At 34.0% G+C, this 21,438-nt stretch overlaps 2 protein-coding genes and 1 pseudogene across 6 annotated transcripts in view; 1 reads left to right on the top strand and 2 right to left on the bottom strand.

Moving 5' to 3' along the window:
- Positions 1-252: 252 nt before the first annotated feature.
- On the bottom strand, positions 253-1,642 carry LOC144838300 (uncharacterized; annotated as a pseudogene).
- Positions 1,643-1,737: 95 nt separating this feature from the next.
- On the bottom strand, positions 1,738-3,992 carry LOC144838299 (uncharacterized). Its single transcript, XM_078693640.1, has 4 exons — positions 2,941-3,992; positions 2,562-2,836; positions 2,202-2,426; positions 1,738-1,982 (listed from the first exon to the last, which is right to left on the bottom strand). Exons 2-4 carry the CDS (start codon positions 2,605-2,607, stop codon positions 1,738-1,740), a joined length of 516 nt encoding a protein of 171 aa, XP_078549766.1. The 5' UTR covers positions 2,608-2,836; positions 2,941-3,992.
- Positions 3,993-10,009: 6,017 nt separating this feature from the next.
- The window catches only part of LOC144838024 (uncharacterized), a 44,322-nt gene continuing 32,893 nt past the window's right edge, over positions 10,010-21,438 (top strand). For all 5 annotated transcript variants that reach the window (XR_013611606.1, XM_078693366.1, XM_078693365.1 and 2 more), the window contains exons 1-7: positions 10,010-10,148; positions 16,296-16,347; positions 16,481-16,804; positions 18,675-18,761; positions 19,473-19,727; positions 20,056-20,098; positions 20,463-20,616. Coding sequence is in view for 4 of the 5 variants with exons in the window: in XM_078693366.1 (XP_078549492.1) it covers positions 10,071-10,148; positions 16,296-16,347; positions 16,481-16,804; positions 18,675-18,761; positions 19,473-19,727; positions 20,056-20,098; positions 20,463-20,616 (993 nt within the window). In the remaining variant the exon portion in view is untranslated. The remainder of the gene's footprint in view (positions 10,149-16,295; positions 16,348-16,480; positions 16,805-18,674; positions 18,762-19,472; positions 19,728-20,055; positions 20,099-20,462; positions 20,617-21,438) is intronic.

Raw genomic sequence — 21,438 nt, 5'->3', positions numbered from 1 at the left:
TTATAATGTTCCAGCTTAGGGTTGAATATTTTCTCATTGGTTTTTTTTTTTTCTGCAGCATTTCTTGTTCTACAACAGCGCAAAATTACCAGTATAAATAATTGATAAAAGAAATGGCAGTTACTGAATAAAGCACATTGTTGCTTACATATCAATGAAAAGGGTAAAAATGATTATGTATAATTATTTGGTTAAATAGTTCCAGTAGCATCAACATTACAGTTATCCCGGTAAAATTACATAACAAAAAACGGTAGTTAAAACAAGTTCTGTATCTATAAATTGTTGATCTGATACAATTAAAGCAGATATAGTGTTAAGCCATGTCCATTACCCATACTGAACTTGAAAGTATTTGCTCAAATTCTTTCTTCAAATCCAGAAAATTCTCATAGTTTTTCGGTACCTGAAGTTCATTACCGCAAGTATGTGCAATTGGTCTTCTTTCAAAACCATCCAACTCACTGAATGACACATTAATAGTTTCTGTAATCACATCAGATCCGGTACAAAATCTTAAAAAGTTTTTAAGTAATTTATCATCTAGAGAGCGTACAAAACATCGCAAGTATGTGGCCATTGAACTCTGATTTACCGACATCAGATCTGGGAATTTCATCAATGAAACAACTTTTTGGGTGTTTGGCCGAAGGTCTTCATACATTTTGAAGAAAGATTCCTTTGTGAAGTTATCCTTTAAAGGAGAAAGAGCGGGACGCATAGCATCAGCTATAAACATTGGTTTCTGTATTATCTCTTTGTGGCCCAACTCGTTTACTATTCAAAATATGTTTTCTTTTGACACCATCTTTCTGCAATCGTAGCTTCCTAGTATGTCTATTAGTTTACTGGTATCGTCTGGAAACTCTTTCATCGCTGTTTGTATCACCTCTCTTTTCGACTCCAGTACAAACTCAAAAAATGAGCTGCTTGTATCTATGTCAATACACGAGCCAAATATGGCTGTCGCAATGAAGGGAGGGGCAAAAGAAATTGGAAAAAAGTGCTTTTCCAACCAACCTTTTGTGATTATTCGCCCTACCGCTCTCCATTCAGTTTCAGAATAATCATGCCTGATTACCGGGACTTTAAATGTGTCGGCAATTGTCAGTCGCTGAAAAAAATCTTGCCAGAACTGTGTAAGAGCATCTTTAAATACACCACTCCCAGAACCTGCCTCGATATATCCGTTTGGTAAAATCATGTGAAAGGCCAAGTGCATGTTCATAATGTTTTCATTTGTGAAAACATTTATCATGTCTTCTATAACGAAGCTTCTCCGGATAAGAAATACTTCAACAACTTCATTAGGAATTGTATCATCTAAGTGAATTGTGTTATCATCTTCAAGTGTTGGGCCAAATACAATAGTTGGGGTGTCTGGTTGCTGAAGAGGAGACTGTGGAGATTGTGGAATTTCAACGTTAGTGGCAATATCAATAAATGGAAAGTCAATATTATCTGAGTGATAGTAAAGACTATTCTTTGAAAGGTTGGCTGTTGAATGTTCAAGTCCAGCAAATGGAATAGCAAAATCATCATCGAATTCTGATTCCTGATCATCATATTCATTGCTTGCACTGCCATTTTCATTGGTTTTCGTTTTAAGAGATGTTTTAAGATAGAATCTTAAGGTAGCCATATTTGATTCCACATAGAGTTGACCAACTGTACACTGATCTAATTTCAAATGTCGAAAATCACAAATTTCACATTCAAATGCATCTAATGGCCCCTTTAATGAAATACCATCTTTAAAAAATAGGTCTTTTGCGTAGTGGACTTCATGGGTAACAAAGACCAGTGCAAGAAAGACCTGCTGGAAGCTCCCCTTACTTGTGTAGGAGGAATGTTGTCCATTGTCCGTGCCTTTCTTGAAAAAAGATCTTGTCTTAGCTTAGTAACACTTCTTAAAGTACTTGTCTTGTCGTATAGATGACATGTAAACTCCTCTAGCAACTGGAATTGAGATGAGTTGACTCCTAGAGATTTGAAAGGGTGATGTGTCATGAAAAGAAAGGCTTCTGTGACTGCTGGAAATGAGTTCCACGTCTCCCATGCGGAGTGTTTTGCTTTTCCGAAGAACTGGGATGTAGTATCGGACCCAGTAAATGCATGAAAAACTGGCAGCCCTCTTGACTTATGATCCTCTCCTAGGTTATGGCAGATGGTATTTATATTAAAATATTGGAAGTGCTTACCCATGCCAAATGCGACCCAGATACATGTACCAGGATAACAGGCTATTAGATTGCAGAAAATACCAACCAGGATAACAATGACATCAGTATCAACTGTACGCACCAAAATAACCCTGCTACCTTTCTTTAAGGCATCATCAATGTGAATGCACATCCTGGAGTCGGCCTCTTCATGGTCGCAGATTGACATAGATTGAGTAGATGTCCGGGATACAACAGACTCGCCTACAGGACATATATCAAGAATTACTTACTAATTTAATATGCCTTTTTAATTAATTATTGGTACGAAACTGTATAAGTAAATGAATCGTTTGGTTACAAAAAAAATAAATTAGTATGTATCATAATAAAACTTACCTGATGTAATGTAAACTTCTTTGCAGTCAGAGTAATCATGGGTCATGAGACACCTTTGTAGTTAAAAAGTTAAATAACTCCTCTTTATTTACTTGATCTTTCAGAAAGTCTGGAAAATTCCCTGGAATCTTTGTTTATCCCTCAACTTTCCTCCTGACCCCTTTTCCTCTTTTTTCTCTTGTAGACTGCTTAAGACTATCTGTTCTGTAAGTGTCCCACACTATATCAATTCTGTTACTATTCTGCAGCTGCTGTCTGGTCCACGGTAGAAAGACCTGTCATACAAATGATACAAGAATAACGATCCGCATATAGAAGTGACCAATTATGTGGTGGTTAAACAATAGATACAATCCTGAATGCAAAGAAATGTACTCACCTTATCACCGTAGTCATCAAATGTAAATGCATGGTTGCTGGAAAGAGCATGGACAATAGCAGCTCCGTCAAACACCTTTACGTCAAAATATGTAGGAGGTTCAGGCTGGCCTTCAGTCTCCAAATGCTGTAGCAACTCAGACTTCTTAGTTGGTAGTCGAAGCTTTCCATTTACTGCCAAAGAGGGTGGCCATGGCTGGTTTTCATGCATGAAGAAGTCTTCCAAATCTCATCACGAGATTGACTTGCAATATACAGTCGACTGAATAGGCTGCAGTCACTTTTTAAACTCTTAACTTGTTGCTTTGTTTTGGAAACTGATTTTGACCGTGGTGTGTTGAACAACGGCAGCTTATTCTGTTTGATGGCTTGTTGAATTGCAACACTTCTGTCGAGAATAACTTCCTTGAAATATTGTTGGTACTGGGTAGTACCTACATCCTGAATTGTACGAACTGTCACTACTGCACTTTCATTGGCACAATCTCGAGCATCCAAGACCAGAAGTTCTGAACAATTATCGAGGAATGGGTTGCCTGCATTTGAAATTGTTTCGTGTAGCCTGTTGACCTGAACTTTAAATGTTTCTTGGGTAGAGAGTTCTTGTTCTCGTTGCTGAAAGTCATTCAGATCATCATCATGAACTGACTCTCGAACTCTGTAATCAGTCTCAGCCCCGCCACCATCCACCTCCTAAACGCTGTTGGATTTTCAGTAAGTCCGACTGCACCCCCAGTTCCTTTTACTAATTCGTTGTTCTGCTCATGAGATTGGTCAATGGGCATACAGGAGAACTTTTGTTGTTTTTGGAATAACCCAGAACTTCTTAAAATCTTCTTTGATGTTTACAGGTAGTGTTTTCATGTCTCTAATGTGGATGGGAATCCATCGGGCATAGTTGGGACGATCCATAGCAAAAAACCAGGGTACCAGAGCTTCCAGTGACTCTACATATAGCGTGAAGTCCCTTGTGCGGTGGGCACGAACGAACATCAGAACAGTTAATTCAAATTCTAGAATAATATCCCAGTACTGAACGGTTGGACTTTCTTTAATCATTTCCTGTCTGCACACATCAAAACTTTGAGATTCATTGAAGTGCCAAGCATTTTGTTGCAGCTTTGCCAAGGTAAATGCTGTTACCTGGTGACTGTGTCTAGTTCTTGTGAGATGTGAAGATTTGAGGAAGGAATCAGCAGTTCCAGAGCTAGCTATACCAGCCTCGCATAATGTATTTGTCCAACCAGATCCATCCAGAAAACTTCCTATTGTAGTCCATAACCCCATTTCGATGTGAAGACCACCAAACATCACTACATAATTATTCTCACCAAGGTCATCAGGCCATTTCCATTGAATGAATTTTGCAAGGGCAAAAAGTGGTTGGTCAAAGGCAGTCACAGGGGTCTGGCCTGGATTGAGATGATGAGTTAGATGCTTTTGCATTTCCATTCCATGCTTAACCATTTTAATTGTTGCAGCCTTTTCATAGAATAGTGGTAGGAGGACACTGATAGCTGGTGGGTCCAGTGGTACAGATTGTAATGATGCATGATAAGCAGCCCATGATATAAAATCCGCTTTATCAAGTTTGGTTTTGATCAAAAGCGGTAGTGCGTGCTCTAACCAGTTCATCTCCTCCGTTTTTGCTTGATTTAATCGACCTTCAGTATCAACTGGGCTGGTATGTGGTACAGCAATTTCACCAAGCTTGCAGGCTACATCACGAACTACTGTATAATTATCTGGTAGTGTCATGTCGTTGGTACTATTGTCTGGGTCTATTACTATTGGGTCCCTAAAAGCACCAGGATTTGACTTAGTGGGAAACTGAAAAATGCTAATACCTGTACCATGGAAAGATCCCTGTGCAGTGGTTGATGATGGATTATAATCAATATTGTCGAGTGCTCCAACTGTGAAGATGCCTTTTCATAGAATGGGAGGGCATACCAATCTCTCTTCCATAGAACGCTTGCAAACTGCACTTGCAAGCTGACTTTCTATTTCAGCCACCCTTTTATAGTTAACACTAAGACCCTGTCTGTATAATGTATTAACCATTTTCTTGCTTCTAGTAAGTGTATACATAAAGGAGTAGAGGGGGCTCTTGATTCTTAGAATGTCGTATGTTGCTAAAGGATGACGTCTTGCATTTAATATTAAAGAAAATTAGCTGAGAGATAGTTAGGCAGACTTGTATCTCGTCAGCATCTTGTTTTTTCATATCAATTCCATAAAGCAGCATAGAAACTAGGCATTTAAGGCTTGTGGGTACAGAATTTCTCTGACAATCACTTGGAAAACTACACGTAAAATCAAAAGATTTCCATTGAGCGCACTCTTTTCTAATCTTTTTTGCAGTTTTAGCCATTGATAAAGAATCTGCTTGAAGGTCGCGGACTTTTATGGTTTCCTTCAGGAGCTTCTTCATTCCTTTGCTAAACACAAGTAGCACATTCTTTCCATCAGATTGCTCTTGGCAATCACCTGAAAAGTGGTCTAACAGACGAGTTTTCAGTCTTGGTTTATGAATGTCTTTATCCACACCTAAATATGCTAGACGTCTTACATATAGCTGATGCAGTTCCGAAAGTTTAAATATGAAGCTACTGTCTTCCTCTACGCAATTTTCAATATGAAATACTAATTCTGTGAATGCTTGAGCTTCAAGTAAATCTTGCTCATTGTAGGTATCCTTTTGTATTAGCTAACTGTAAACATCTGTAGCGATTTCTGTAAACAGTTAGACATTCAAGATGATACTTGGCTTCAATCGCAACCACATCGCCTTCTGAAATCCTGTTCAATAGTGCTGTATCGTCGAGTTCTCTTGCCATCTTTCTCAAATTGTAGTCCATGTTCATTGTAGCACATTCATGTAATTTACCTGTTATACCTTGGCAGAAAATACACAAGTGTTGACTATTCTCTATTGATTTTCGTTTAGGTTTCCGTTCATCTTTTTTATCATTATCTTCTCGACTTCTTTTTGTTATCCTGTCTTGAGCTCTTTGCAGCTTTGAAAGGGAAAATTTGAGATGACATGCCTTATGCCACTTGGCGTTATTAAGAAAAAAGAAAATTTTCAGCTGTTCCTTCGCCCTTAAAATCAATTTCTACGGGAAGAGCTTCAATCTCCCTGAATTGTTCAAACTGTAAAAATGTTGCATAGATCTGTAGTCCATTATTTTGATGGCTTTCTGCAGGGCACTTCAAAGGGCCTGTGCCTTCTTGACAAATCACACATGATTCCCAGTCCATTTCTATTTAGGTAGAAAGTCTAGTTCTAATTAGCAGTCGTAACAAATGTACATCATTATTATAGTATATGTACAACAATATTCTGTGCAACAATATTCTGAACTATACAGAGCGCTACACTTATGATGACTGTAATTATATAGTGCATAGGCTGATTGCCTAGACATGCTAGGCTGATTGCCTAGACATGCTAGGCTGATTGCCTAGACATGCTAGGCCAAGCCTAGGGTGTCAGATGAAATCGGTCGCGCTTGAAATCGGTCGCGTTTGAAATCGGTCGCGATAAAATCAACTTCCGGTATTTTGTATGGCGCGCCGCTAGAGCTATACTTTTGATTATATCGGTCGCGTTTGAAATCGGTCGCGTTTGAAATCGGTCGCGCTATTTTGTATGGATCGAGCGGGATGCATTCTAGAGCGGGATATACATTTTTCGTTTATATAGATTTAATTGCTATTTTTTAGGAACTAGATTATTTTTGTGGATATTTTTTATTTGGTTAATAAATATTTATTGTCAATCATTAAATTAATTTTTTTTCTTGTATTTCACAGGTCTCGGAGAAGGACTGTGTCTGTTCAAAATGGCCATTTCTAAACACGTTTAAATATTATATTAGGCATATAATAATTTACCTCTATTTATATGTACTGTAAATAATATATTATATAGAGAATATACGTCTGTCGTGTCTTTTATTATGCAAACAATTACGTATGGTTTTAGGATATTAATAAAATATATAGATAATATGCCGTTATAAATCAATCTACCGGCCTACAGTAGGACTATGATGTACAATGATAGATGTGAGAATAATAGTGTATGGATAATAAAGGTGGACACGATTCTCAAAGAGGTAATCTGCACTGATATTTAAACATTTATATTTACGAACGGGTATGAATGTGAGACACTGAGTTGCACTTACTTAATTATTCACATTAAATGATTATTATAAATGAAGAAATAAAAGATATTCAAATTAAAATCTGTAGTATCGCCGACGTATATACGTAAATTATATATAAATCATACTGTCAAATTATAGAAAAAGTGCTTTATTCGGAATTATTATGGATAAGCAAGCCTGTGAGCTACAGCGATTTTAATTGCTTTTGCTTATCCTTGCCTCCTTAGATTTCCACGTGTCTTGATTTGGTTACCTATGTTTTAAATGTATTTCGATTTTAAAGGCTAAATAAAGAATGAATGAATGAATGAACATGATCTCATACTCGCGTCGAGCATCTATAGCTCATTGGATCGTTTCACAAAAACACGTGCAGGAGGCCTATAGACGTTTCAAATGTATGGATGGTTATTAGTAATAGACGTCATCTTTACCTCGCCATGGACAACGATCGTACGTGTTTTGTCCATGATTTGACACACTAACAAGTGCGTGTTTTTTAAAAAGGGGAAACCCTGTCAGCAAAATAACGTATTGTTAGAGGAAACAGCTGTACTGCACGATCACATTTTACTAAAATCTATTTTAAACATTAGAAATAAAAATATACACGTGATTTGCCTCAACAATAATCATTATACACTTATCCTACATAACGGAGAAATAAAATAGAAATAAAAATAAGGTGATCGAATAGTATGTTGTTAACGACATGGATATGATATAATCTGTCACAGTATGCAAGTATAAAAATGGATACGCTGGCTTTACGGGCTATATTGTAAAAATTATTGTTTTTAAATAAATTGTTCTCTTTTACGTAATTGTTTGCATAATAAAAGACACGACAGACGTATATTCTCTATATAATATATTAATTACAGTACATATAAATAGAGGTAAATTATTATATGCCTAATATAACATTATGCCTAATATAATATTTAAACGTGTTTAGAAATGGCCATTTTGAACAGACACAGTCCTTCTCCGAGACCTGTGAAATACAAAAAAAAAAATTAATTTAATGATTGATAATAAATATTTATTAACCAAGTAAAAATATCCACATAAATAATCTAGTTCCTAAAAAATATCAATTAAATCTATATAAACGAAAAATGTATATCCCGCTCTAGCATGCATCCCGCTCGATCCATACAAAATAGCGCGACCGATTTCAAACGCAACCGATTTCATCAAAAGTATAGCTCTAGCGGCGCGCCATACAAAATACCGGAAGTTGATTTTATCGCGACCGATTTCAAACGCGACCGATTTCAGACGCGACCGATTTCATCGTAAACCAAGCCTAGCCGCGTATGCTAGGCCTAGGCCTAGATTGTTTCATCCTAGTCTTATATCCTACACATTATTTATTGATGAAAATGTATTAGGTGGCAGAAATATTTTAGGTATTAAGCTTAAATGTATGTACCATTCAGTAATAAGTAAGCAATATCTTCAATCAAATAATTGATAGATCCTTTATTTCAAAAGATGCTGCCATTTTCTTGCTGGATGCAGTGATGCGTAACAAGGTAAATAAAAGCTAGCTCTTGGTTGGCTAAAAGTTTTAAAACTAGCCTACACTATGTATTGAAATAGGCCTACTGTAGTTAATAATACACTTGCACATACATTGGCTGCTTATATTTTTTAAGTAAGGATCATTTTTATAATTAGACAGCAGAATAGTTTTTTTATTCTCACAATATTTATGATAATTTGCAGAGATAAACCTGTCCATGTGAAGGGAAATTACCTTTATTAACCTTTAGATACATGACATGTCTATATGAAAGCTTTATTTTCACATAAATTACGTAATACTAAAAAAAGGGCGTGGTCCAAATGACGTCGTTAAATTGTTCCGATTTTTGGGCACCCCTTCTAGGATTGTTAGATATACCCTAAAGAAGGTTTGTGCAAAATTTGATGCTTTTGTCACAAAATGCACAATCTTCATAAAAAATGGAAGTTAGCTATATATGTTGCAATTCGTTTGAACGGATTACTAATTCGTTTGAACAGATTATTAATCTGTTGAAACGAATTACTAATTCGTTAGAACGGATTACGTTTGAAAAACATATACTTATAATGGCATTAATGGGCTTTCGTAGAAATGGGGTCGAGGGTCAATTGTCATACTTCCTGTCTTTTTCTTGTAAAATGTTCCATTAGAGCAAATAAAAATATGTACATTCTGAATACGGCTGTGAAAAAATCAACTCTCTAGCATTAGTGGTTTCCGAGATACGGGACGACTGTAATTTCACCCCCTTATTTGCATATTTTATTTAATTTGTACTACTAATTTGCATACTTTCTAGGTGTCTGACAAATGTGTGATTTTGGGAATTACAAAATGGTCCTACGCTGGCTATTAGGAACCTATATCTGGGTCAGTACTAATATGGGTCATTTGAGGCCATTGGCAAAACAAGTCTCTGCAGACAGTTTAGTCACATTATGTATAATGCAAACATTGAGAAATAGGGTCGAGGGTCAAATGTTGTACTGCCGGTAATTTTTTCGAAAAATGTTTCAATTATGCAAATATATATACATTCTAAATAAATCTAATATAATAATCCTATAAACCTAATTTCACCATAATTTTCAGCTAATTTGCATATCATCGGGATGAATGACAGAAGTTTTGATCACCTCATCATGTGACCATTTAAAAAAAGAAAAATCTCTGTTTGCAATTTGTTTCGCTCAAAATGTTAGATTACTAGCCTAGTGTTGCGGAGGTTTTTTTCAGATGTCCCCAATGGGGCTTCGTAGAAATCGAATCCCCTGAAAAACGCTATGTTATTTCAGTTGGTTACGCTTCCCTGCACAGCATTGTTTGTCGTCATCGATCGAAGATGACTTCGGTTTCGTGAAATGGTGGGTCTATTGATTTTCAAGTTAGTTAGGCCTAGCCTAGCATAGCTAGAGGATGATTGGAATAAACAGTAGGCCCACTACTAGGCCTATTCCTAGTAGTGGTAGTATGCCTGCTAAGACTAGACACAAAGTAAGTAAGCAGGTTTTAATTTGGTTCGATTTGCCGCTTCGGCGCTTTCTTTTTCATATTTAGGCCTAGGCCTAGCCTAACCAAGCCTAGCTAGGCCTATAGGCTATCCTAGCCTAGTCCTATTAGGCCTAGTAGTAGTCTGGGTAGGTAGGCCTAGCCTAGTAGTAGGCCTGTTAAACCCACAAATGTGAAAACGCCCACAAATGTGAAAACGCTCACAAATGTGAAAACAACCACAAATGTGAAAACAACCACAAAAATGTGAAAACATATCATCCACAAATGTGAAAACAACCACAAAACAAATGTGAAAACAGCGACCACAAATGTGAAAAAAATAGAGACCTTTGCGCCCACAAATGTAAAAAAAAATCCAAATCAAATTTAGTGCTAGGCCCAAACAATTTTGATCGAGTTAATGTTAATGTATAAATATATACATTGTATTAATAAGTTGTTTCAATAATTGTGTGTTCACGATACGTCTGTTAGGATCGTCGTTAACGCGTTGGATTATTACCATTTGCTGCTTGTGCGCGCGATATTTGCATGTTAACTCATTGGTTTAATGTACGTATAGTTCAGGACGATATTTATTATTTGCTGTGAGCATGCACGATACTTCAAGGTCAAGGCCATGTTATGTCATTGTTGCTTGTAGTGTGTCAAATTGTTTGAGTCTAGCACAAAATTTGATTTGATTTTTTTTTTTTACATTTGTGGGCGAAAAATTCTCTATTTTTTTTACATTTGTGGGCGTTATCACATTTGTGGCCGATGGTCGTTTTCACATTTGTGGTCGCTGTTTATTACTTTTGTGGGTGATGCGTTTTCACATTTGTGGTTGTTTTCACATTTGTGGCCGTTGTCACATTTGTGAGTTCAACAAGGCCCTAATTATCTCTAATCTTCTAGTCTAGCTAGCTAGACAAAGGCGCGAGAACGGGGTGGTTACGTTCTGCCCTTCCTACAGTACTTTGCATCAATTAATTATATTATAGTATATTTATTCATAAAAAAGAAATCAATTATACAACGGCAGCTAAAAGGCTGAAAAGTAGTATTTTACAATATTTAATAGAAAGAATATATAAATATGTATAAATAGTAAAACTAGTTTAAAAAAAAAAAAAATTAACTAATTATTATTATTTAAATAAATAAATAATCTTCTAGTCTAGCTAGCTAGACAAAGGCGCGGGAACGGGGTGGTTACGTTCTGCCCTTCCTACAGTACTTTGCATCAATTAATTATATTATATTTAGGTATATTTATTCATAAAAAAAAGAAATCAATTATACAACGGCAGCTAAAAGGCTGAAAAGTAGTATTTTACAATATTTGATAAAAGAATATATAAATATGTATAAATAGTAAAACTAGTTTAACAAAAAAAAAATTAACACATTAAATAGTGCCAGCCTATTCAATATTCATTGAAACATCATCATTAATGAGTCAGACTAAAAAAGGGACTGGTGAAGATCTAAATCTCTCTGTATCACCACAGGATTTCGAGTCGAGGCTTACACGCAGACCTCAGTCTGAGCAGTGTGTTCGGACAGTAGTTAAATTATGTGACCACTGTTCAAGAAAATTGCCATACAAATATTTAGCGAATTAAAGAAAAGGAACACCCTGAGCTAAATGTGCCACTGTGCTTATACATAAATGTAATAAAAACATGATTACAATGGTTCAAGGTACAATAGTAAGCAATTTAGTTAAAAAATAGACTTTTAAACGACAACATATCGGAAATTGAACAGCGCCATTTTTACAGGTTAAGAGCAATTATGTGACGTCAGATTAGGTGGATGCATTCAAGCAAATCCAGGCGTCCATCGTCTTTAGTACAGTATTTCAATACGGAAGTGCGGGATAACCATAAATAAAATCAATTAAATAGCTTAACATACCTAATATTTTCGGAATATGGCTTGGAGTTTTTATAATGCAGAAAATTTGGAACCAGAATATACAGAAAGAGGGTTAGTTTTGTGTCGTGCTGATGAGGAAAAAAGAAGAGAAGAAGAACATTCTCGAGCAAAACAAGCAGTCGAAGAATGGTGTACTTGCGGCCAGTGTATCTGTATGCCTTTAGCTGAAGAATGTTTTGTTGTAATGAACTTGAAAAAAGAATGGAGAAAGACAAAGACGAGGAAATATGTATATGCCAGACAATTAATTTCCAGTTTGAAACAGCTAGGCTCAAAATTGTCCGAACATACCGCAACATGCTTCGTTACAACCGGATTGTCTCGCTTAAAGATGTATTGTCCCCCTAAAAAATAATTTTGAAAATTTTTGTTGTTGAATATGCCATTTTAATATCACATAATAGTTATTCACTATGACCAAAAACTTGAACCAAAAAAAAAACATTTTCCACCAAAAAAATGTAATTTAAAGCAAAATATACCTAAATTGTCTGGAAGACAATGGTTTTTGGTTAAAATTAACCATTTCTTTTGTCTTTTTATAGATGAAATAATTATTTTTGATGATTTTTTTTCTACAGAAGTGAATAACTTTGTTAAAACTGTGAAATTGCCTATTCAAAATCTGATTTTATTAATCTTTATTTTTTTATGTTTTTGGGGGACAATACATCTTTAATGTTCACTAGTCATTTCTTCAACAGGACAGTTCGGTTCAAAGGTAGCCTATGAAAGCTGACATTCTTTGTAGAATCCGTCTTATTTGTGCAGCCAAACGCTGTACAAAAGACCAAAAGGATTATTTTAGCAATAAAAGTAACAATAGATTAACAATAGCTGAGAGATTTACGAATTGGCTTGCAGAAGAAAAGATCGATCGAAGGTTTGTTTACCAAGCCAGCGCATGCTCATACCAAGTCATCGCCGTCCTGCATGGCCGCATGTCGCGTTATTAGCCAATCAAATTAACGGATTCGCTTAGCCAATAGAAGCGCCGAATGCAACCGCGAATCTTTAGATTTTCGTCGGCCGTATTTGACGTCACAAATAGGCTGCCATGAGCACAAGATGGCGATTTTCAAAAGTCTTGAAAACAACTTTAAAATCCTGTTTACTAGAATACTACAAATCCGATTTAAACATAAATTGTTCTGAATATTAAGTTGGTAGGGTTACTTTTATAATAGTTTAAGGGCAATTCCACGGTAACTAATTGATATTCTGACACAAATTTGAATTTTCAAACACATGTACCATCAGTACTTTTATAAATATCCTCAAACAAATATAATATTGTGATAACAAATAGCATTATAAAGTATACAGAGTGACTTTTTTTCTTTTTTAACAATTTCTATTATTAAAAAAATGATATTAATATGTGCGGTAACTAATTGAGGCAAATCCGACATTGCATTTGTAGCTATTGTACATTTTATAAAAACTCTGTGAATTTAGAGGCCTAATGTTATTAATATGGTATTGATTTGAATCCATAGGGTATAACAATGAATGCAATACCTTTGATTTGGAAAAAAATTGAGTTATCATAAAAATATGATGATATTTATAGACATGATTCCGGTAACTAATTGATGGTAACTAATTGAGACTGGAAAAGTTGAAGTAATGTGTAACTGATTTAGGCATTTTTTTAATGTCTAAATACATATTTTAAAGATAACTTTAAAAATATATCAAAACAAAAGTATATCAAACTATAACATACAACAATATATAGTAAATGAACTGAAACACGTCTAAAATGATATTAAATTTTACCAATTTCATATAAGACAATATTATAAATTCGTAAAAAATCTGAAAGTCTGAAAATTTTAAGTTTAACCAATGGTTTTATGGTATCACATTAAATCTTAGTGTTAACAATTCATTAGATATGTTTTCTTTCAAAATAATTAATTTAATTAAAAAAAATATGATGATATTATGACAAAATATTATGGTAACTAATTGACGGTAATTAATTGACAAATATTTTTTCGAGAAAAGAAGTATATTTATCTGTAATTATGAGAAAATATTTAATTATATTTTATTTGTATATGCACCATTAAAGAGTACTGTAGGTATACAAACAAATTAAGTTTACATTATAGTTATACTCAATTTTGTCATGTCAGACTCAATGTTACCTAACAAGCGAGTACACTATAGCATAAAACATGACAGCAAAATTTAAAAGTCCATCTTTACGTAATCTCAATTGTCAATGGATTGTTATTGTTTTTGCTTAGTTTGCTTCAGGGATAGCATTGTCAAAGTGGTATTTTTCTCTGTTATCCATAAATGGTGCTGGTAAATGTTGCAAATATTTGTTTTTTTGTAAATGACGCCAAATTTGTCTGTTACATCTTTAGCAATAAATACTTTCCCTGCACGATCGCTTTTGCGCAGATGTGTAACATATATCTCATGATTGTGCATCTCAGTTATCAGCGCAACATATTTTAAAATTCTATTGCTATCTGTCTCGTACTCGATTAGGATAAAGTCATCACACTTGGGAGGATGTTTCAGTTCAAATGAAGGTGTGGATGTTGACGGCTGGGATATCGATCGGGATTCTTGGCGGGATCTCGATCGATATCCCGGTTAAAAATCCTGTTCGTTTTGTATCATTATTTAGCATTATCCCGGGAATACCGAATTTTTGTGAATCCCGATGAAAATCACGTTACGGGATGGGTAATCAGGATTTTCAAAAGATTGGGACGTCCGGGATCCCAATATTTTCAACCGAAATTCCCAACCAAAAATCCTGATTTTTCGTGAATCCCGATGAAAATCCCGATAACGGGATGGGTAATGAGTGCCAAATAAGAAACTGATCATTTGCATAATAATAGCACATGCAATGAAAAGGCATAGAATTATATAAACAACTTTGAGAGTGTATTATCTAAAACATTCTTTCAATAAATAGTTTATTACAACTTACTAGTGTTGAACATATACAAATTAACACTTGTCAACATGTTACTGTCAATTAGTTACTGGTTGGGTAACTAATTGATATATTTAATATGGCAATAACTTATTAATAAACGTAAATAAAAAAATTAAAATAACCTCACTAGCTACCCCTACTAAAACTTGCTAGAAATGTAAAGTTTTGTTTTTTAAACATCTCAATTTTTTCTGAAAACCTAACTTTTTTATGTTTTCCGGTAACTAATTGATGTAATATTAGCATTCATATTTTCGCATATTAATGAATATGAAATGAGGCAAAAGAAAAGTTGAATGGTAAATATATGTTCATAGTAACCCATGTGACCATATTAAACTAGATTTTATTATAATTACAAGCTTATGGCTATTTTATTTTTGTGATTCTTAATTGTAAATTTTTATCAAATTCTGTGAAAAAATATATTTATGATTTTAATCAATATTTATTGAGGATATTATTTGAAATTTTAAAATCTGAATTTAGATCTTGAAAATATAGATTTTCAGCTTTAATTAGACACCAAAATTGTGAAGATAGAATGAATATGAAAATGTTGGTGTCATGTCAGGTTTGCATGGAATTGCCCTTAAGTAAAATATTAGGGTGTCCCTTTCCTTTAACAAAAGAAAACCCTATACATACAGGTGGCATAGCAAATGTACGATTTTGCACACTAAGAATGAAATAAAACGAATTAACGTAGAGCAACACTTCAAATTTCAGAAAGATATAACAATATTGTTATATAGCCTACATAAATCCTATAAATGTTTATTATTACAAATGGAAGTGAACTGAAGTAATCCACGAACACATGGCTTTTCTTTTACCTAAAAATTGTGCCTACCCTATCGACTCACCTCTCAGTAATGATGCCATATTTTGTCTCGTTTACTGCTTTTATAGTCTTAATGGTTAAATTTAACTGTTTATTTTGTCATTTTATAAGTGAAAATTGAAGAAGAAGTAGTGATTAACTTGATTGAAACTTGAAAATGATTTTAATTATCTTCATTTTTCATGTTTTTGGGAAACAATACATCTTTAAAAGGATGCTTTGTCACTTGGAACAATTAATAAGAAACAATATCATCATGTAGGTAGTTATCTCCTTTTGGAAAATGGTAAATGTCTACGTCCAATAATGCCTTAACATTTATTTTGAAACATGACATGTAAAGTGGGCATACAATTAAAACTAATAGGGTTTTCTGTTTTTGTTTTTTCAGTCTTTAGTAGCTGTGTATTTTATAGTAATATTGCTCGATATCATTAGTCCAGGTGAGCTGTTTTTCATGTAACTTATTATATTTTAATATAGTTCTAACAAATTATTGGATTTTTTTATCCTGTTTTCTATCAATAAAATTTCATTTTAATAGTTATATTTGGTGTTGTTTTTCTTTTTTCAAAGCACATTGTCAGTTGGTGACAACATCTGACCAGACAGCTAAGGAAGGTGATGTCGAAGTGGTGATGACTTGTGATTTTTTAAAAGTTATTTCTGCACCTGGTGAAATACAATGGGATGAAGTATATGAAAATGGAAATACCATTAACCTTGTAAATGATAAGAAGTTAGAAAATGGTCGTTTTACATTAAACATATCACCAGTGAAAGCTGACTTGGTGATCTCACAGCCAATGAGATCTGATTCTCAACGAAGATTTCAGTGTGAGATACGAACACCAGATGGAGATATTATAAGCTCAAATCCATCTATTCTAACTGTATATAGTAAGTATAATATCATAATTTAATAGACTAAATATCAGTCGAAATTGTCTACTATGGTAATGGGATTTAATTAATTTTTAAAATTCAAACTAGAAAGGCATCATTTTTAGTCATAAATAAAGCATTCTAAAATCACTATATATAAGTTTATGCTTGAAATAGGTGAGCACAATGGAAAAACTTTTGTAATGATCTCCACCTTACAGTATCTAAATCATACTGTCAAATTATAGAAACAGTGCTCATATGGTATCTATCTCAGATGTACCGCGAAATGTAGATTGAGTAACATTAGTGTTCGATAGTGTTCCATTTCTCTCTATAGGAAGATATTATAGAGGGTTTTAAAACAAAATTTCTGATTTCATCGGTAGATTTTTAACCGTACGTGGTAGAAATAATTTCGTAATAATAATAATAATGTCAGTGAGTCATCACTTTGCAACTTCCTGGTTTCAACTAAGTATTTGGCCGTTGGTGACAATATTTATTTTGGCTTTTTTTTAGTTAGCAAAATAAAAATTATACTGCAAATTAAGATTAAATTAAATATTTATATAATATATTATGCTTAATTCTGAAATAGGTAGACACAATATAAAACACATGTCACCAACTCTGTGTCGGTTTCTCACCCTAGCTGTTTTGTGTGTACCTACAACTTTTTAGAAGGCATTTACGATATTGTTCCATATTTATGTCTTAGGAAGATATTATCAAAGGTTTTAAAGTAAAATTGGTAGATTTTTAAACTTTGGCCGTAAAGTTAGACTCTGGTTCACTTTGCGATTTCCCGGCTGTGGCCGTCAGTGGCGGTGGTTACTATGTATTGTATAGACGTGTGCAGCTGTCCCAGATGTGAATGTGACAGGTACTGTAGATTTGATAAAAACAAAACTATGTTTCCCTCTTAAAACGACAAAATAAAATTAATTTATATTAATTATACTGTAGAAGATGCATTTAAATTTGCTTTAGATAGTTTGTATGATTTTGAATAATTAATGGGAACAACTCTACAAGACGTGGAAACGTGGTCACTGTCCAAAAAAAAGTCATATGCGTAGGTCTTGCCCGGGTCTCTGGTTCCAGGGGCGTGATCATGTTATCGAGAACCATTCACATGCACTCACTAGAGGGTGAGCGAGCAAACCCATAAGCTCTAAAAAAGCGTTGATACTTCAAATGCTCGTATCAAAAATTAGCAACTTTTAAGATTAGAGGCTATTTAAAATGTGACATCAGATAATGACCGCTCCCTCAGAACTCGTAAACAGTACAGTACATCCTAGAAACACTAAAATTATGCAGAATTAATTTCCGTACTTGTGGTTGTTCCATTATCATCAAACCATTTGGATTCGTTTTGTTTGTTTGCGTTTGTCTTTTTTTTTCAATGGTTTTGATATTTTGCAATTTTTTTTTGAGAGCTTTGTTACCTATTTGCTACTTTTGTATTGTGGTCAGAGTATAGTTTTGATTTGTTACTTTAAGCGATGATATTTATTATTTACACATTTCACGGATTCGAAGGTGACTGACTGTACTGAGCTCAATGGCCACAGCGTTTTACTCACTGAGCTAACTGTGATTTACGAAATTCATTATGTTCCAGTAATAATTAATTAATTGTTTGAATTCTGCGGCCCGGCATGGTGTTTGTATATATGGCCATTGCGGTACACAACAGAGGAGGTTGCTTAGTTGATATGTGACGTACGAAACAACTCGCGAAACATGGCCTGTTATAATTACTGTTATTTTTTGCCTTTTTTTTAGTGTTTATCATTAAAATTGAAGAAAGTCAGCCAATCGTAGCATTATAGATAATGAATATGATAATGGAAATGTAAATAATATTTTTATCTAGGTATTTCAGAAGGTTTAGGATCATTCCTCATCACCCTCATTGTTTTGATTTGTGTTGCTTTGATGCTATGGTTACTGCTTCTTGTTTGTAAGTAAAAATTTATAATTATTATTCTACATTAATTTACTGTAATTTATTTTTCATTTTTAAAGACACTAGACCTATGATTTTTTTACCTAATTTAAGGTCACATACTACTGTAGATTTTATGTAAAAATGAATACTATAATAATACATAATAATTTCAGCGGCCCGCTATAAATCCCAACATGCATCCCGCACGGATTGATATTTTCACATTGTGATGTGATACACCCACTTCAAATTCAATCGATCGCGTGAAAGGGTAAACATATAATAGAACCGTAACTGTTCAGCGAAAATACCAGGTCTTACCCAATTTGTATTAACAGATTCTGGAAGGCATATAGCTAGCGTACGATTTTCGTATGTTACCGCTCTTACCCAGCTATGCCAGCAATACTAAGCCTAGCTAGGCTAGGCCTAAAACCGATTACGAGAGGACATTCGACGCGAGCTACCTAGGTAGTGCATTGTTTCTCTCTTTTAATCATAATTAACCATAAAACGTACATTTAATGTTTTTTTTAAAGTAATATTAGTATGCATTATTTTTACAAAAAATTAAACGTCTTTAAAGTATAAATTTTAAATTTTAATATATCTTATTTGTCCTTTTTTTATAATGTTGGTCCTGTTCTGAAGTTTTTATGCGAAAATATAAAAATAGGTGTCTGTAACTGTAAGGAATTGTTATACACATTTTTTTTTTTATAGATTTTATGTATTACAAGAAAATTGAGTTGAGCAATAAAGATATTACTACAGTTGAAAGTGATGAACCATTTATGATGAGTTGGACATACCGTCCAAGTATTGCAAGGTTCAAGACTTTTGAAATAAAGACAGAAGACAAGGTGCTTGGTTCAAGTAAAAAACAATTCAGTAGTTGTAAAATGGTCTGTCAGTTTGTCTGTTATTGCTGTCTTTACTTTTGTGGATTTTGTTGTATTGAATACTATAACAATTCATGTGAGATATTATTATTTTTTTTTCATTTATTGTGTAGATCAGTACTGGTCTGCCCATTTATTAAGTTGTGTCTATTTGATTAATATTTACTGCTCACATTCAGTAAATAAAATACAATAATTCAAAAATTTGTCAATAAACATTTTTTTATTAAGAAATAAGCCTAAAAGCTTCTTTTCAAGGGTCCTCATTGTTTATGTTACAATTTGTTCAATGCTATGTATTGCACTTTTTTACTTCACATTGTGAATTTTGAATGAAGAACACGGCGGCTTTGTATGTCAATCAATGTAAGATTCAGTCACAATTTTTTTCATTTTTTAAGCAGTTGTTTACAAAAGTAAAGGTAAAAAGAAACATGAAAGCTGCAGGTGAGTTTATTACAAACGTTTTTCTTTTTTTAAAATACATGATAAATATTAATTATTAATTAAATTGGTGTTACAGGTGGGAGGTGTCTGTTCATTTCGGCTGCCGGTTATCGTATAGGCAAATTCATGGCACGTCCCCAAGGACAAAATATGTATTGTTTATTTCGGCCCGCAAAATTGTAAATATTGTTGAATATGTTTGAAACGCCATGTGTGCCAAAATGTTTATATTTTTACTAATATTTAAGTCATTTGTGCCGTTTCATGAATGTGGGTGTTCCATAACCGGCCTAAATGCACTGTGACCATATATTAGCAATACTTTAAAAGTGTAATTAATACATGGTTTCTATTGTGTTAACAGCAATGTTGAAGAGCACCAAATGATGGTCATTGAAAGAGAAATTCCTGCAGAGGGTCCTGTTATAATTAAATCAAGTTCAACTAACACAGCTGAAGCAACTGAAGCTACAGCTGCACAACAACCAAAAACAGTTCCTGATAAATTTGAAGTCAAGGTTTGCTATGATGAGAATTTCTGGTTTCTTTTATTAGTTTTTCTGATTCAAATTACAAAGGATAAAGACATTTTAAACAAGACCAAATCAGTTGTCTTTGAGTTTGGTTTCATATAATAGATTTCACTGATTTAAAATATTATCAGCAATCTTGGAAATTGGATAAATTATTTTTTCAAGCATTTCACTCTGCTCTACATAACACTATTTATGTAACCAATTTCTGAGACATGAATTTAAAACCAAGTTTAGGCAAATGATTTTGTTATTTTTTGTGTTGGTTTTCATGCTAAACCTGCCGTTTTTTAAAGTCCCCAAAAATGTCCTATTCTTACTGTAGAAAAATCCATTCTGAAAACCGACTCCCCCAATTCCGAATGTAACCAAACGCCCAGTTAAAAATCAATGATGTATTGAACTTAAGTTTACTGAAAATAACAACATCGATGACACCTATCAATCAGAAAATACAGCCATTTAGTCTGTTACCGCATGTCGGATCTGACCTTCCACCCTAGATCGTGTGTGACACGCTGAAAGTGCCGAAAGCTTTTCTATTTTTTTTCCTTATTGGCTGATAACCTTTAGGGAGGCGTGGCCTATGCATCTACCCAGAATGACGTGTGTGTGGTAGATGACGTAAATAATTGGTTGTGTGACCCCAATCAACCATGTGCTACCTAAAACAGTCATGGGTATCGTCGATGGAGAATAACAGCGAATGGAATTAAACATTGAACAACGTACTAATTACAGATATTATTCATTAAAAACTATGAGATGATACATTTTGAGTTAAAATGCTAAAATGTAATGTATTGA

This window comes from Antedon bifida, chromosome 3 (assembly GCF_963402885.1).
Source record: "Antedon bifida chromosome 3, ecAntBifi1.1, whole genome shotgun sequence".
Taxonomy (NCBI): Eukaryota; Metazoa; Echinodermata; class Crinoidea; order Comatulida; family Antedonidae; genus Antedon; species Antedon bifida.
This window is presented reverse-complemented; position numbering and strand designations above follow the sequence as displayed.

Excerpts from the sequence above, each read along its gene's own strand:
- LOC144838299 (XM_078693640.1), bottom strand. The coding sequence starts at position 2,607 with ATGACCCATGATTACTCTGACTGCAAAGAAGTTTACATTACATCAG. Across the intron at positions 2,427-2,561 it reads AGAAGTTTACATTACATCAG|GCGAGTCTGTTGTATCCCGG; the intron begins GTAAGTTTTATT and ends TATGTCCTGTAG. Across the intron at positions 1,983-2,201 it reads CTGGGTCGCATTTGGCATGG|GAGTCAACTCATCTCAATTC; the intron begins GTAAGCACTTCC and ends TCAAATCTCTAG.